Below are 17,783 nucleotides of genomic sequence, written 5' to 3'. Positions count from 1 at the left end.
GTATTTTATTTTCTTTGTAGCATTTGTGAAGGGGAGTTCACTCAAGATTTGGCTCTGTGTTTGTCTATTATTGCTTATAGGAATGCTTGTGATTTTTGCACATTGATTTTGTATCCTGAGACTTTGCTGAAGTTGCTTATCAGCATAAGGAGATGTGGGGCTGAGACAATGGGGTTTTCTAAATATACAATCATGTCATCTGCAACCAGGGACAACTTGACTTTATCTCTTCCTATTTGAATACCCTTTATTTCTTTCTCTTGCCTGATTGCCCTGGCCAGAACTTCCAATACTATGTTGAATAGGACTGGTAAGAGAGGGCATCCTTGTCTTATGCCGGTTTCCAAAGGGAATGCTTCCAGCTTTTTCCCATTCAGTATGATATTGACTGTGGGTTTGTCATAAATGGCTCTTATTATTTGAGATACTTTCCATCAATACCCAGTTTATTGAGAATTTTTAGCATGAAGGGGTGTTGAATTTTATCAGAGGCCTTTTCTGCATCTATTGGGGTAATCATGTGTTTTTGTAATGGTTTCTGTTTATGTGATGAATTACGTTTATTGATTTGTGTATGTTGAACCAGTCTTGCATACCAGGGATGAAGCTGACTTGATGGTGGTGGACAAGCTTTTTGATGTGCTATAAAGCAGCATTTCTTTGCCACCTGGGCAGATCATCTGCTTGATCAAGTACTTAGTTTCAGAAACCACCAAATGGAATGGAGAGAAAGGAAGAGATCCCCTATCCCCACCCCCAGCCATCTACATTAAGAAAAGCCAGTTGAGTGGACAGTAGCACAGTCCAGTCACCTTATGGACAAATTTCCTAGGAAAGAACCTGTCCCATCTATTCTACTTACCACTCTCCTTTGAGGTTTCAGCCACAGGTGAGTTTCTGCAAAATGTCATCAGTATCAGAAAATGTTAGCGCTAAAGAAAACCTAAAAAATAGGTACCTTTTCCTTTGTCTTAAGATGTGTCCCAATATATTTTTCTGTACTATCCAATTTGTTCCTCAGAAAAATCTTGTGGAAAAACTATAGTAAGAATAGTGTTCCTCATTTCACAGTGAGGAAGCTGGAGATCAGCTGAAGGTGAAGGGACAGTTCCCTACTAGGACTGAACCAGAGCTAGACTTCTGACCTGCAGCATCTTAGCCCAGCAAGCCACACTTTAGCTATCCCTGACAGCCCCAACTAGGCCAACAGCATGTCCCACCCATTTCAATGCTTCCATGGCACATATCCCACTGTTAGGAGCATGTTATTTATGTGATTATTTGTTTAGCGTGTCACCCTAAAACATAGGGATTCTAACATCAGAAACTCAGTCTTAAAATCCTTATGATTCTAATGTCAGAAATCTTATCTTTAGGAACAGCAGGGAAGCAAATGGTCAGGATCTAGTGACCTTTAGTTACAAAGAAGTAGGTGAAAGTGTGGGCTGAGGCTACTCTCAGTGTCTACCCTGCATGGATGGGGCAGAAGTGAACAGGCTAACATGCTGCATGTTTCTCCTAAACATAGCTCCTCCTGCGTCTGTTTTCAGACCTTAGCCTGCTGCTGGAAATGGCCCTCTCAGTGGACTCTTCGTGGCATCGGTGGCAGTGGAGAGTCAGAGATGGCTTCCCTGATTGTCCATCAGAAACCACACCTCTGCTCTCTCCTGAGAAAGGGAGACAGAGCTACAACTTGACACAGCAGCGGGTCGTGTTCCCCAACAACAGTATATTCCATCAAGATTGGGAAGAGGTCTCCAGGAGATATCCCGGCAACAGAACCTGCACAACCAAATACACCCTCTTTACCTTCCTGCCCCGGAACCTCTTTGAGCAATTTCATAGGTACAGATCCACTTATCTGAACAATACTCTTTTTAGAGAAAGAGTCTCATTCTGTTCCCAAGGCTGGAGTGCAGTGGCGCAATCTCGGCTCACTGCAACCTCCACCTCCTGGGTTCAAGTGAATCTCCCACCTCAGCCTCCCAAATAGCTGGGACCACAGGTGAGCACCACCATGCCCAGCAAATTTTTGTACTTTTATGTAGATATGGGGTTTTGCCACATTGCCCAAGCTGGTCTCTAACTCCTGGGATTTGCTTGCTTCAACCTCCCAAAGTGCTGGGATTACAGGAGTGAGCCACCACACCTGGCCAAAAATGCATATTTTAAACAAGTATTTACCACTTAGATAAACTCAGAGATACTACCCTCTGGGGGCTGCCTTTCCTTTAATATCCAAATACATTTATCTTAAGAAGTTTTTGTTGTTCATTCTTTAATTCAACAAATATTTGTCAGGTTCTACTCTGTCTCAAGCCGTGAGCTGGGAGCTAGAGATACATAAAAAAATAGACAGAGAGAAACTGTCCTTATTGAATATATTGTCTAGTAAAAGAGACAGTCATTAGTTTTTTAATTATATAAATTGATGTAAAGTTGTAAGTAGAATAGATACTTCTAAGGAGAGGTATATGGTGCTATTATAGTGAATAATAAGGAAATCTTGGCCTAGTTAAGGAAGTCAGGGAATTGAAGTATAACATGAAAGAGAGACAACATTACCTGAGTGAAAAGGGACAGACAGAAGTCAGCAGAAGACCTGCAGACAGACCTGCACATGCCAAGGCACTGTGGCAAGAGAGAGCAAGATGCACTTGGAAAACTTGAAGACATCAGCAACTCTTTTGAGATAATGTATGAGATCATTTTAAATTAAAAGTTATGTGCTTATATATAATCCTCAATATTGTAATTCTTATTATAAGTGACCGTTTACTGAGCAACTGCTATGCTCCAAAGCCCTCTACTGTGTATCACGCAAAAATTATATATCATGTAATATTTATGGGACCCCTTTAAAGTCGATAATACTATCCCCATTTTGTGCAAGAGGAAATAAGCTCGAAAAAAATCACACAACTAGTAAATAACAGGAACAGAATTTAAAACTAGATGGTTTTCCATTCCTGAGAATAATCATCTCCAGTCTCATCCATAAGAATGACAAAACGAACTTTGGGGACTTAGGGGGAAAGGGTGAGGAGGGGAGAGGAATAAAAGACTACAAATTAGGTGCAGTGTATACTGCTCGGGTGATGGGTGCACCAAAATCTCACAAATCACCACTAAAGAACTTATTCATGTAACCAAACACCACCCCAATAATCTATGGAAATAATAAGTAAATCTAGATGGGTTTGGCTTCAAAGCCATTACCATAATGTTGGAGGTGACACTGAAGGAGAATGTTTAGTTGATCAAGGCCAAATAGTAGGTAAGAAATGGGGGAGAAAGTACATTTTTCTTCTCCATAGTGTTTACTCACACTTCGCTTGCCCCTCCAGATGGGCTAACCTCTATTTCCTGTTCCTGGTGATTTTGAACTGGATGCCTTCCATGGAAGTCTTCCACAGAGAAATCACCATGTTACCACTGGCCATTGTCCTGTTCGTCATCATGATCAAAGATGGCATGGAAGACTTCAAGAGACACCGCTTTGATAAAGCAATAAACTGCTCCAACGTTAGAATTTATGAAAGGTAAGAGAAACCATCCCTGTGTTCTTTCTTGCAAATGGGTTATGCAAACTCATCAGCATAGCCTCAGGATGAGTCTCTTTTCTTCCATTTTATTTTTCTAAATTATTTAACTCACTGATTCTCAGGTGGGGGTGATTTTGACCCCTAGAGAGCATTTAGTAATGTCTGAAGACACTTTTGGTTGTCATACTGGGAGTGGGGGGTACTACTGACATCTAGTGGGTAAAATCCAGGGGTGCTGCTAAATATCCTATGATACACAGAATAGCCCTGGGGAAGAATTATTATCCTGTCAAAATGTCATAGTGCTGAGGCTGAGAAAACTTGTTTAATTTGTATAAGCACTTATATTATTAAGCACACTGATGCAGTATTATTAAAGGTGAGTTGAAAGCTTAAGAATTAAACTCTAGGATGGCTGGATTATCTTGGGAGACTAAATTCAGGAGAAACTCTTTGGAGGATGTCAAGCAGTGTCTCCCAAACCAAGAAAATGTCTGCCATTTTAAAGCCTCAGTTGCTTGGGTTGAAATTCTTGCTTTTAGAACCTGGTAGGTTTTAGGACCCAGAGTTGGTACACCTGTTCTTGGCTGCCCAGGGTGGAAAAGGAAGACACCTGTGGATGACGTCTACATTCCAACAGGTGGAGTCTCAAACAAGTAGAAGGAAGTGGCTTGGTGGATACACACCTGTTCTCTGCAGGCTCTTTCCTCCTCATGTTTCTCCCCTGGGGTTCGCAGCCTGGCTTTTCGTTTTTAGTATCCTTCCGAAAGAAGAGAGAAAAATTTTCAACAGAGAAGGCAAGCAAAAGATGAAAATTAAATTATGAAAATTAAAAAGGCAACACTGAGCAGAGATGAAAAAGGAAGGGAGGAAAAGGTGGAAAAGAAAAGAGGACAAGAAACGAGTGGTGGTCTCTAACCTGCCCTTTGAAGGATGGTCTCACAAAGAGAACCCCAACAGACATCATCGTGGGAATCAAATCAAGACCAGCAAGTACACCGTGTTGTCCTTCGTCCCCAAGAACATTTTTGAGCAGCTACACCGGTTTGCCAATCTCTATTTTGTGGGCATTGCGATTCTGAATTTTTTCCCTGTGGTCAATGCTTTCCAGCCTGAGATTAACATGATACCAGTCTGTGTGATCCTGGCAGTCACTGCCATCAAGGATGCTTGGGAAGACCTCCGGAGGTACAAATCGGATAAAGTCATCAATAACCAAGAGTGCCTCATCTACAGCAGGTAAAGCATAAAACTCTGGGGAAGTCTTGGGCCCAGCCTGATCTTTTTGTGGCTGCTACCACTGCAGTTACTGTTTGTAGAAGAGATGGAGTAGGGAAATATCATTATTTTGTTTCAGGGAAGCTGTTCAGTTCTCTACAGTGAGGATTATAGTCTACAATCCAAAACAAAAGGAGGATTGAGTCAGTCTCTTAAAACTAGGAGGTCTTCATTATGTAGCATTTTCTTCGCTGTTTCAAATGTGTCTAACATTTAAGAGTTTTGCATGTATTCTTTTCTCTTCTTAACCCAGTGTGTGGCCATGAGCACATTTAAAGCTGGTTGAGGACACTGGGAGGGAAGAGGCATCACTGTTTTTCAGGGGAGCGATGGAGTATTGTGTTAGGAGAACCAGAATAGGAGACACATTGCCTGGGTTGAACAGCCTCCAGTACTTACTAACTGCCTGACTTTAGGCAAGCAATATAACCTTCTCGGAAATTCATTTTGTAATTCATAAAATTTGAACCGTTCCTGAGGTGGTTGTAGAGTTGCAGGAGATAATTATTAGAAAATGCTTAACACTATATCTGATATACAACAAATGCTCAGTAAATGCAAGCTGAAATTGCATTATTTTTAGAATGTAAAACTCAATATTTCCTTCATCACTAACTGTTTTTGAGAGTTATCTTTGATGTTGTCTCAACCAAAGCAAAGACTGCACACCACCTGTCCTGAAGCTGAGAAACCTTGTTTTAACTTGTGTAAGTGCTCATATTATTAAGCACACTGATGCAATATTAATTATTTAGGGTGAGTTGAAATCTGAAGAAATAAACTCTAGGATGACTGGATTATCTGATGTCATTAGACATTTATTTAATGTCATTTTATACATGTCATTGTTCTACAAAGGTTCCATTGAGCAAATGACTAAATTAGGTTGTCAGGATAGGACATGCTTTCACTTGGCAAGGAAAGAAGACAGAGTAAGAGTGTGTCTTAACTTTGTGACAACCCACGTAGTCCTAAAAGAAGCAAGGGAGTTGAGTCTGGGCTCACAGAGAGACTAGAGTTACAAAGCACCTTCAGAGCTAGCAGTTGGCAGCCTAAGATGATCGAGTCTCTAGCAAGTAGGAGCTTGACTTCTTGCTGAACATGGAAAACATCCATGTCTCACAAGCAGTACCCTAGGCAGTCTCATTCCGTCTTACTCTTCACCCCAGTTCAGCAGACATTCCGCATTGGCTCTGGTCCTTGTTAGAATGAAAACGGCTTGCTTCAAGGTATGTACTCCAGCCACTTAGGCACCGCTTACTTCTAAGGAGGGGTTCTCTTCTCCAGGGGACTGAAAGGTGGCCAGCTTGGAGCTGGCTGCTGAGAGGGTTTATGAGCCAAACTCCACTTGGAAAATGGTAGCCAGGGGAAACCTCCAAGATGAGTATCTAATACAATGACTTTAGATGATATTTACCAATATCATCAAAGAATCCCCCGCAAGAAACTCCGTGTTCATCCCTCAGCAGCAAATGAGCTTCTCGTCTCTTTGCTTGGAGGGACACAGTTGCACGTTTACAAAAATTTATCTGAAGGGTAATTTTTTCCCCAGCTAGATCTAATTGTCTTGAATATTGTGAGCACACTGGACAGCCAGAGTTAAGATTTAGTCGTTCCTCACCTTTGAATATGAAAATTACAGAGGATGAAATCACTGCTGAGGTGTGATGCCTTTCTTTGAAGAGGCAGTTTTTGAGAAAGCATTGTCCTTTCTTTTTCTTTCTTTCTTTCTCTCTTTCTCTCTTTCTTTCTTTCTTTCTTTCGAGACAGAGTCTTGCTCTGTCACCCAGGCTGGAGTGCAGTGGCGCCATCTTGGCTCACTGCAAGCTCCACCTCCCAGGTTCTGCCATTCTCCTGCCTCACCCTCCCAAGTAGCTGGGACTACAGGTGCCCACCACCACGCCTGGCTAATTTTGTGTATTTTTAGTAGAGACAGGGTTTCACTGTGTTAGCCAGGATGGTCTCGATCTCCTAACTTCGTGATCCGCCCGCCTCGGCCTCCCAAAATGCTGGGATTACAGCTGTGAGCCACTGCGCCTAGCCGAGAAAGCATTGTTTTTCTTTTGGCACCAATCCACAGTCACTTTTTGTTTTCCACCTTACTCTCTTGTTTTCCTTCATGGAATATACACAGTGGCGAGCCAGGAAGCTGGGCCCTCAGGAAGGAATGCACGTGGGCTGCAGTGAGCCTGGTCCTGTTCTCCTGGCTCTACCAGAATATCACAGAATCATGGCCTGGTTCTTGGGAATAATCTGTGTGGATTAGACTACAGACTAACCTCTGTTGGGAGCTGGCTGGACCTAGGCCAGGCTGCTATTGCTCTGTTTCCAAAACAGCTCCCAGGGAATATTGGGAAACCAAGATGATAACAATCTAGAAAAAAGAAGCATTAGTCCACCAGCTCACTGGTAGGGAGGAGCATGAAGCTTTCATAGCGGTATTTCCCAAAGTGTTTTCAGTGGAATAACAGTGACAAAGAAATAGTCTCTGAAAAAATATGTGCATGGCCAAATTATATATGCTGGCCCTCCTCCAATGGACCCATAGCCCATGAAGGACTAAGAATGGACACAGCAAAGAAACCTGTTCATCTTTGATTAACGCAGTGTTGCTTTAAATTTACTGGGCTTTGGAAATATTTTTTAATATCTAAGTTTGGGAATTTTTACTTTTTCAAGTATACAAAAATAATTGGCCACAGGGACCAGATAGGTAATTAAATTGACTGAATAGCTTCTAAAAAGCAATATTACTCTTGGACTGATAAACAGCCAATGACACTTGGCATCAGTGTTAGGAGGCAACAGGGAATGGTGGTGACTATGGCAAAGTGGAGAGGCCATGCATTTATCCCAGGAGGCAGAGCTGGTCACTTAGCTCCTGCTAATTGTTATTATGTAGAAGTATAGGCCTAGTGTTGCCAGATTGAGCTTTATTAGGGCAGCTAAAAATTAATATTTTTATTTGAAATAACCTGACTTTTAACTGGTTTTATATTACTTTGTAACTGATGTAATTTTTTCAAACACTTCAGACCTATTTTTTTGAACCTGAAGTTCTATTTTGCTTATGAGCCCAAAAACTTGCAAACTTTGCTTCAAAATATTCTATAAATCTGGAGTTTCTGCAAAAGAATAATAAGGTTCTTTTCTTTTTGGTGTTTTTTTGAGATGGGCGGTAGGGGCAGGGGTCTTGGTACATTGCCCAGGCTGGTCTAGAACTTGGCTCGAGCTGTCCTCTTGCTTTAAACTCCCAAGTAGGTGAGACTGCAGGCACGCCATCACTTCTGGCCCTAGGTTCTTCTTTTGAAGTTCATCCTCAAGGGCCAGAGAGAGGGTATGACCTTGAGTTAAGAATGCAGGCCTGGGAGGCAGAGGCCTGTAGTCTAGGCCCAGATCTCAGACTATTAATAGCTTAGGAAAGTCATTTAAATATATAGACCTCAGTTTTTACTTTTGCAAAATTTGAGAGTCAGACTAGATCTTGTCCTGTGAAATGCACTAAGAAAGAACAGAACCCATAGCCAAATAAATTTACCCATTAATAGAATAAAGGTTCTAGAATGACCCTCAGTAAGTAGCCTATCAGTTTTGTTTAACCCAGCTGTCAGTTGAGATGTTCTTTGCCACAGTAGGAGAAACTTCCATTTTAACAGATTTAAACAATGAAGCGACTTCATTGGCTTAAGTCACTACAAATGTCCTGAGGTGGAAGGGCGATCAGCATGGTTCAATCAGCGTCCTAGATCCATCTCTCACTAGTCCTTTTCATTCAGCCCTCCTCAGCATCATCTTAACTCTCAGGCAGACTTTTCTCATGGCAATGAAATGGCTGCAGCAGCTCCAGCCCTCACATCTACATGTAATTTCGTACATCTACATGTACGAAAAGAGAAAGAGAGACACTTCTGGTAGCCATCTTGGAAGGTCAAGGAAGCTTACTATTCCCTAGACCCTCCTCACATCTCAGCGACCTCACATGCTCATCCCTGAACTGGTCCCTAGAGGCAAGAGATGGGATTGTACTAACTAGGTTATAATACCTGAGCCACAGCCCCACCCACAGAGCCCAGCATGAAGTCAGCTTCCCTGAAAGCCTATGGGCCATTCCGGGAAGATGTAAAAGCCAAAGTTTTTTTTAAAATGAGATAGTTTCCAATAGAATGAGGAACAGATGTTGGAGAAGCCACCTCAATGTCCTCAACACTATCACTTTAAAATATTTTTGAGCCTTGACTCTTCGTAAATTGCTTTCCACATATTAACAGGAATATACACATCTTTGGACATTCTATACTATATGTCCCTAAAGTTTTTCCACCTCTGAAGTGGATTGATTCTATGAAAGACCCCAGCAGAGGAAGCTAGGACATGCTATTAAATAGATAAGTGTTAGTTATTATCTTAACTGATGGATGCCAAAAGACATATCCTTTTGCCATATCAAGGACACATGGCAGATGTCAGGAAAAGAATACAAGATCTAACAGGACAATTTTCTGGGAAGCAACATAAGAAATTACATCTCATGCCCTAGCCCTATCCATTTTATTTGTTTCATCTCAGATTTACACATGTGAGCAACTGATGCTTTTTTTTTTTTTTTTTTTTCCATTTTTGTGCAATTGAATACTAGAGCCCTTGGAATTTTGCTCATGACCTAAGCCCATGCATCATCCAGCCTAGACTTAGGCTGTGAGGAAATGTCTTTTTGCAAACAGCAGAAGCCTTGTTAACAGAATTACAATCCCATTAGAGCATTTTCTTTTAATATAGCAACTGTGTTTGTGGTCTAAAGGTGACCCATTAATCAGATTTATGGAATGACTTCGAGGAGAGATTAGCTTCAGAATTGTATTAGTTTAGTTTCTCCCAGGGCTCAGTTTAATGAATTTAGAAACCATACCAGCAAGAGGTTCGTGTTTTTCCATCCAGCTTAGTAAATTTTTATTTGTATTCAGAAAAGATGCAGTACAGAGCAGGGAATGGGAACCGGGGGAATCTAGGGTGGTTTTTGTTCCCTAATGTAATGAAACATAAGCCCTCCACAGTTTCAGCAGCTGGTCACTCACTTATTCATCTGCTCAGCAAATATTAATTCAAGACTTAGTGTGTGCATTGCCATGGCAAACCTTATGTGCCCTCAAAGGACTCTCAGTCTAGGGGTCACGAGGAACTTACAAATAGCTACAATGTCCTACCTGCAAAGGGACACAGAAGTGCAGAGGATGTGGTGACCCACCCACCTGCAGGAACCATCAAGGCCAAGGGAAGCTTTCAGTAAAGAGGTAAAACTTCAGGAGAGCCCTGAAGGCGGAGCAACATTTAACCAGGCAGAGGGAACATATTTCAGCTCACAGCCTGTTCCTGTGTCAATGAAATGTTGTATGTGTGCTTTTTGCTGGTATTAGAAAGACCAGGACCAAGAAATGATAGAAACTTAGGGGAAGAATAATACAGGTTAGATTTTTTTTTTTAAATCTGACTTTTTACCGAGACTTAGAGCATCTCTCTTCTGTAAGTCAGGCGGCTGCCACAATAAACAGCTTTCTGACAGTGTAGCACCGAGGGCCTAGTCTGGCCTGCAACCTGTTTTCTTTTGTCTGTGAGTTGCCTTTTGCACCCGTGTCCTCAGAAAAACCTAGAAGGGAGGAAGCCAGAGGTCCTGATCCTGGTTATGTCACTAATTAACTACATGACCTAAATGAAGCCACTTAAGCAGTTGGGGACCCATGTGTCTCATCTTTAAATAGTGATCATGATATCTCTCTGGCATATTTTGTGAAAAGGTGTTAAGATGACATGCAGGAGGGCTTGAAAATAAAGAAGCTACAGAAATAAACTTCAAAATGCAATGCCACAGGGTGAGTAAAGCAATGACCTTACTGGATGCTTGGCATGGAGGGCTTAGACATGGGACCTGGGCTTTTCTCAGAGCTGCCATTTACCAAATGTGTGGCCTATGTAGATATTTGATCACTTGAGCCTCCATTTCAACCTATATAAAATGGGGCCCATACTAGCACCTAACTCCCAGGGTCACGTGGATCCAATGAGATTATCTTTATAAATTGTTTAGCTCAGTGCCTGCACTGTAAGTAGTACTAAGTAATTTTTTTTTTTTTTTTTTTTGAGGCCAGGCTGGAGTGCAGTGGTGCAATCTTGACTCACTGCTGCAACCTCTGTCTCCCAGGCTGGGGATTCTCCTGCCTCAGCCTCCCGAGTAGCACCACCATGCACCATGCATCACCATGTCTGGCTAATTTTTGTATTTTTTGTAGAGATGGGGTTTCACCGTATTGACCAGGCTGATCTCAAACTCCTGACCTCAAGTGGTCCTCCCACTTCGGTCAGTCTTCCAAAGTGCTGGTATTATGGTGTGAGCCACCATGCCTGGCCAGTAATTTTTTTTTTTTTTTTTGTATTTCCAATCATCTCAAGCTTAATTTTTTCAATGTCAACCCCAGCATGAGCCTTCATCTTTTTTGCTGTGTGTCCTACACATACAAGGGTGGAATTGCTAGTTTTATTGGTAAAAGCCAAGGACATTCACTGAGCCACAGATACCAGTGGACAGGGTTGTAATGATTTAAAAGCAAAATCTATGCTTTGCGCTCTCATTTTTTCCTGCTAGTCTGTGTGGCAGGATTTTAAAATCTGAATTTAGCAGACCTCTCTAGGGGTTAGCCGTCTTTCTTTCCTTTCTATCCACAGCTCACTTGAACATACCCACACCAAGATTTAGATTCAGAAAAAGGATGTAAATGGCCTCATCTGGCTCATAGCCTCAGCCACTTGGTCCAACTCAACTTCTTAACATAGACTCTACATTAGAATATCGTATTTGTACAGCTGTTAATAAAGCTGCAATTTGGTACTAATATTTCCTCTGAATAACAGCCCTCAAGGAAACCCCCAAAGCAGATGAACTGATTGACCAGGCAGAATTTAAGCTTTACCAGGGCTATTTGAACATCAAAATACAGTCACAAGCCTATCTTCACCCTAAAACTATATTCTGGGGTTGCTGCAGGTATTAAATGAGTTACTGCTTGTAAAAGGCTTAGCTTTGTGCCTGGCATCCTGTGGCACTCATAAAATGTTAGCTTAAACATTGCTAAGGAGAGTTTGATAGCCTTGATAGGCAGAAGAAGTCATCACGAGCTTAACCCAAGAGGAGTAAGAAAGAATGACCACTGGCTGGAGTTTGGAACTGCATGAAAGAAGACAAAAAAAATCTTTAACCATAGAACTTGACTCCAAGCTCTAATAATATAACAAAATGGGCCTCAGGGAGGACTCTGAAAAATGCAGACAACAGAAAAACATCCATTATCATTTGAAGCCTGGCTATGAAAAGTGCCATTGGCTGGACTTACAGACCAGCAGATCATTGCATCCAGCCCTCAGGCCTTTCCTCTGCACTTTGCACCGACAAACCAGGCTCCTTTCTGAAGCATCCATCTTGCAGGTGCCCACGCTACTCCCACTGCCTCACCCTGTGCTCACAGAAGGCCATAAACCATTTGGGCCAATTCAGCTTGTCATTTCAGGAGAGAACGCTTTAGGTCGTCCCCAAAACTCACTGAGTGGGAGAGTCATAAAACAAGAATTCAGGTATCCCTGCTGCTCTGCACTCTTGTAATCAGGCATGATTTTTATGTCCGCAAGTGAGGATTTATGGCCTCTGTTTTGCCATTAAGGAAATCAGAATTCCAAAAGGTGAGGCTCCTGTTCTCAACCCAGCCTCTGCTAGGTTTATGTCACCTTCTTCTGAGGCTCAATCAGCTTCTTGCCTCACTCCAAACAGAGCCACGAGACCATGCTGAGCCATGTCACTCCCACCACCATCACTCATCTGTCCTTGTAGACACACCTGTGTGACCTTATGCAAGTTAGATAACTTTCTGAGCCTGTTTCATCATCTGTGAAATAGGGATAATGATAACAATAAAAGCTATTTCATTACTAGGCAGCTAACCTTTAATAGAGGTTAAATGTTGGGTTCATTATAGGTACTCAATACATGTAAGCTAATAATTTAATTTATCATTATTAGAAGTCTCCACTAGGGTATCTATAACAACAAAAAAGATAGATGTTAAAATGGCCAAAGGTTATGAAAAACTGCCTTTCTACTACCTGTATTCAAGAAAAATATACACGGAATCAATTGATATTTACTGAACACTCCCCCATGTGCAAAACACTATACCCAACTCTGTGTGCATATAGAAATATAAGACCCAGGATCATTGCAGCTCTTAGCAAGCTTCTTACATACTTTAAAATGGAAGATGCACACGACAATTAGGAAATAGGATGCTAATATGCAGGGAAGTGTGGCAACAAGACGTGCACCATCGTGTCCAGTGCCCAGGATTGAAAAGAGAAAGGCAGCATTTGGATCTGCAGGGGTTAAAGGATGAGCATTTGGGAGACAATTCATGATCTTGAATACCCCCAATCTGAAGAATTGTACCCTGTGGCTATGACCTTGCTGGATGGCACCTGCGACTTCTGTGTCTTCTGAAGCATAGTGTTTCCATGGCCATCACTGGTGACATTCTATGCGCAGTTCTGCTTTCTTTACTGCCACCACATGGTCAGAAAGGTCAGGAGTAGGTTATCCCCAGACCTGAGGCTTCAAACATCCTCCTAGTGTAAAGAACTTTATACTGTATTAATGTAACCCAAATGTTCCACCCCTCTCTAGCTTCTGGGTATGAATGAGGTCCCATTAATAAAAATGTCCCAATGACATGCCATTTAGCTCCAATCTGCTTACTTAGGACTTCAGTCCTCCCACCCTAATCCTCAGCTCTCCACAGATATATCTAGAGATTCTCAGATTGGTAAATATTACATGTGTCCTCCACTATTTCTAGCCCATCCAGGGGTCCTGGTCACCCCCTTCCGTCCACCCCCTGCCGCTTCTCTGGCCTCAGCTGTTTCTTTCTGGTGCTTCCCTGAGCCCTGCAAGTCTAATCCACCTCCCCAACCCCATTGTGATCTGTAGGTCACACAGGTTGTAAGCAGGGAAACCAGGATTCAAAGCCTCTCTCAATCCCTATGCTGCAGTCATTCCATCCGGCATTCCTCTCTCACCCTGGGTTAGCGACATGGCACTGAGCATTCTGGGCTGGCATTTGAGCTTCCTGAAGGATAGCCCAGGTCAGCTCATCATCCTATGTGGAATGGGAAGTTCCGCAAGATAACTAATACTTCTGACAAATTCCCTCTCCACTAGTTGCCTGGAACTCTTTTAATAAAATCCAGATACTTGAGAAATGGAGCCTTCAGCATCCTCTCCTCCCTCTGTTTTCCCTTTGACCTGCTCCCCGATGGCATCCAGTTGGCATCCTCTTAATAATCCCTATCTCCTCTCAGAAAGCCGTTTAGCACTGCACTAGTTAATTTTCCTTGTGGCAGAATCTGCCAGATGGAGTCATCGTCCCAGGCCATGTTGATTTGTCTGATTTTTAAACAGCAGTGAACATCGCATAAAACTAAAATAGCAGTCATTCCCAGGTGTGGACCCACTAGCAGGGGGACAATCCAGCGTGTGTGTATGTGTCCACCTGGGGCAGCTGTTTCAAACAGGCTGGATTAATGAGAGCATGACTTCTGCTGGTGGGTCCTGGCCAGCTGGTGGTCTTCCCCGGGCTTCACTCAGCGCAGGAGCATGCTGCTTTTCTGCATCAGCAGGATTCGGCCAGTCATCACCTCCCCTGACTGAACCCCCTTGGGCCGTGTGCATCCCTGACTTTTCTGCAGACATGGTCCTGACAGTGGAGGAGACAAAGTGGACACTAGAGATTCAAGAGAACAGCATAAAGTGGCCCAGGGCAAGAAGGAAATGTCCCTGATCTCATTTTTTAATCCCTAAAATTCCTACAAAATGTGCCTCTGATTCCATAACATAACTAAGTTTAATTACTATAAATAAAATTCTTCAAAATTTTTACCAGCCAAACTACTAAACTCTTTCCCCTAATTTCTTTTTTAATGAATGCCCCCAAAGTCATATGGCTCTCATAGCTTTATTATTCCTAGATGCCTACCAGGGTATCCTGGAGGTATGTGTGCTTCTGTTTGAGAAGAGCATCCCTGGAACTGGGCAATCTCTGTCTCCGGGAAGGTAAACCCACAAAAGTGACTGAGAATATTTCTTCACCACTGCAGGCGATCCTAAGGAAGAGAGGATTATGTCTAAAGGAAAGACAGACAATTATGACCAGTACAGCAGTGACCTCCTTGGGATCCAGTGAGTAATGTAAAGAAGAGAGAGACTAGTCTGACTTACCACTTGTGGGTGGCTCCATTGATACTTAATGACAGGACTTGACAGGGCAATACTCCAGCCCAGCTCGTAGAAGTGAGAGCTCGGAAAAACACATATGCCATAAGCTCCTCTCCATGGCACTCCATCTTGCAGCACCTTTATAACCTACATCCTAGAATAAGCAGTGCAGTCCTTTATTACAAAGGGGAAGAATGAGATTCAGTGTTCATGGGTGGAGGTGCATTGGCCTTGCCTTTGATATGCCTCTGTATGCAGATACTGGCCAACTAATATTTACCAAAACCTTCAAAACTGGTATGCTCTGGGAAGGTTGGCGATCAGGATTTCTCAGAGTGGAAGGTGTTCTCCCTGAATCCAATCTCAAATACTGGGAAGAATGCTGAAATTATAGCAATCAGCTGATACCCCACATCCCCAAAGGCATTATCCAGTAGGACACAGAAGCAAAAGCAGGGGGAAAAAAAAAGAGGAAGACAAGACAGAATGAGTGATACATTTTTTGTTCCTTGGGACAATTTTGCTATAATATTTAAGAACATTTTAAAACACTCTCTCAAAAAGAAAAAAGAAAACCAGTCTCTCCTTCACCCTATGAGATTCTTTTCTCACAGAGAGTATGGACCATTCCAGTGCCTATAAGTAGCCTTATACTTGGATATTTAACAGGTTTTCTTGGGGCTACCTTGAAGAAAAAAAACCATCCCCTGAGTCAGCAGAGAGACCATAAAGTGTTTGACAGTTACAATGGCACTCTTAGTGAAGGAGTTTCCACCCTAAGTATATAAATAAACAACCAAATGTTTAAATAATCGAATGTGTTTCCAAAATGGCACAGGGAAACAAATCTGGGGTGACTGCCCCTATTCTTCATAAAAAGTAAAAGTGAGGGCTTAGGGGGAGATGGGGATAGTTAATGGACACCAAAAAACAAAACAAAGCAAAACAAAATAGTTAGACAGAATGATTAAGACCTAGTATGTGATAGCACAATAGGGTGACTATAGTCAATAATAATGCAATTATATATTTTTAAATAACTAAATGAATACAACTGGATTGTCTGTAACACAAAGGATAAATGCTTGAGGGGATGGATACCCTGTTTTCCATGATGTGATTATTACACATGGCATGCCTGTATCAAAGCATCTCATGTACCTCATAAATATATATACCTACTATGTACCCACAAAAATTTAAAGGAAAAGAAAAGTGATGTGGGTGGAGTGGAAGCACAGAATGAGCTGATCAACTGAAAGGTGCTTGGAAACCTGTCATGTGCTTTCGCATGTAAGGAGGAATTATTACTAAAATGCTACAGATACATCACCCCCAAAATCTGAGGATTTTGGGGTCTCAGAGGGGTCTCAATAGTCATTTGGATGACATTTAACTGTGTCTGCAGCACTGAGCTCCCAGAGCCGCGGAGCACTTCCGCAGAACCCTGGGGTTCTTTCGAGTTCTAAAGTTGCTCCCCAATTCCAATGCCCCTGTTTATTTTATAGACTTGGCCTTCCAAATGGAAGCACCTTTATTTCAGGCGGCTGGGGAATTCTTCTGAGAAGATCTTTTATAACCAGGAAGATTAGATCTTAGGAAGACTTGTCTGAGGTTCTCCAGAGGGCCTCTAGGAAGGGAGGAAGACACAAAAACCCTCTTCCTCCTCAGGGACTTTTGTGATGCCAAAGGAGAAAAGTGGAATTCTATTCACGACTCTTTCTCTGTGGAAGAGTAGACGTGTCATGCCCAGTGCAGCTCAGATTCCAGCAGAAACAGAAACATGCCCAGAGGCGCTCAGCATCAGTGGAGAAGCCCAGCAAAGGAAAGCCTGCCTCTCCAGGTCTGGCTGCCTTCAGAGGCACCCAGCTTCAAGTCAGCTGGGCTCAGTTAGAAAGACCACATGTGGGATATTAGTTTGGTTTCAAATCCCACATTTAAAGCAGGACATTTCCAAATGCAGACAGATGAGCCCACACCTCCGGAACAGATCGTGAAACTGTGTCACATGAGGAATAATTGAGGGCACCTGGAAAGTTAAATTTGGCTTGGCATGCCCGAAAGTCGTCATGGGACACCTGATGAATGCCTTAAAATATTTAAAGAATGGTGGAAGATGGAATAGACCGTATTACCTGGAAGAGCAGAACTGTTTAAATATTTGGTTAAGGCAAAAGGAAGGCTTTCTGAAATGAGAGCTCTTTGAAAATAGAATGCGGCCAGAAGAGGTGGCTCACACCTGTAATCCCAGCACTTTGGGAAGCCAAGGCAGGAGGATCACTTGAGGTCAGGAGTTTGAGACCAGCCTGGCCAATATGGTGAAACCCCCATCTCTACTAAAAATACAAAAATTAGCTAGGTGTGGTGGCGGGCGCCTGTAATGCCAGCTACTCAGGAAGCTCAGGCAGGAGAATCACTTGACCCCAGGAGGCAGAGGTTGAGCCAGTATCGTGCCACTGCACTCCAGCCTGGGCAACAGAGAGCAAGACTCCGTCTAAAAAAAAAAAAAAAAAAAGTGTTTTTGAGAAGCATGGCCATGGCCTCTGCACAAAACACACAGAATCCTTCTCAGTCTGGAAGTGGGCCTGTCTGCAGAGAGAACACCCACACCTGAACTGCAATCATCAGACGGTCAATGTCTCCATCCGATTTTCCCA

At 42.6% G+C, this 17,783-nt stretch overlaps 1 protein-coding gene across 1 annotated transcript in view; it reads left to right on the top strand.

Annotated features, from left to right (window-relative positions):
• Window positions 1-17,783, top strand: part of ATP10B (ATPase, class V, type 10B) — a 283,845-nt gene that overhangs the window by 158,507 nt on the left and 107,555 nt on the right. Inside the window, exons 4-6 of the mRNA XM_011947712.1 lie at window positions 707-889; window positions 1,551-1,845; window positions 3,348-3,542. Coding sequence (XP_011803102.1) covers window positions 1,571-1,845; window positions 3,348-3,542 — 470 coding nt within the window. The 5' untranslated portion in view covers window positions 707-889; window positions 1,551-1,570. The remainder of the gene's footprint in view (window positions 1-706; window positions 890-1,550; window positions 1,846-3,347; window positions 3,543-17,783) is intronic.

Source organism: Colobus angolensis, unplaced genomic scaffold, assembly GCF_000951035.1.
Source record: "Colobus angolensis palliatus isolate OR3802 unplaced genomic scaffold, Cang.pa_1.0 Scaffold27, whole genome shotgun sequence".
Lineage (NCBI taxonomy): Eukaryota > Metazoa > Chordata > Mammalia > Primates > Cercopithecidae > Colobus > Colobus angolensis.
This window is presented reverse-complemented; position numbering and strand designations above follow the sequence as displayed.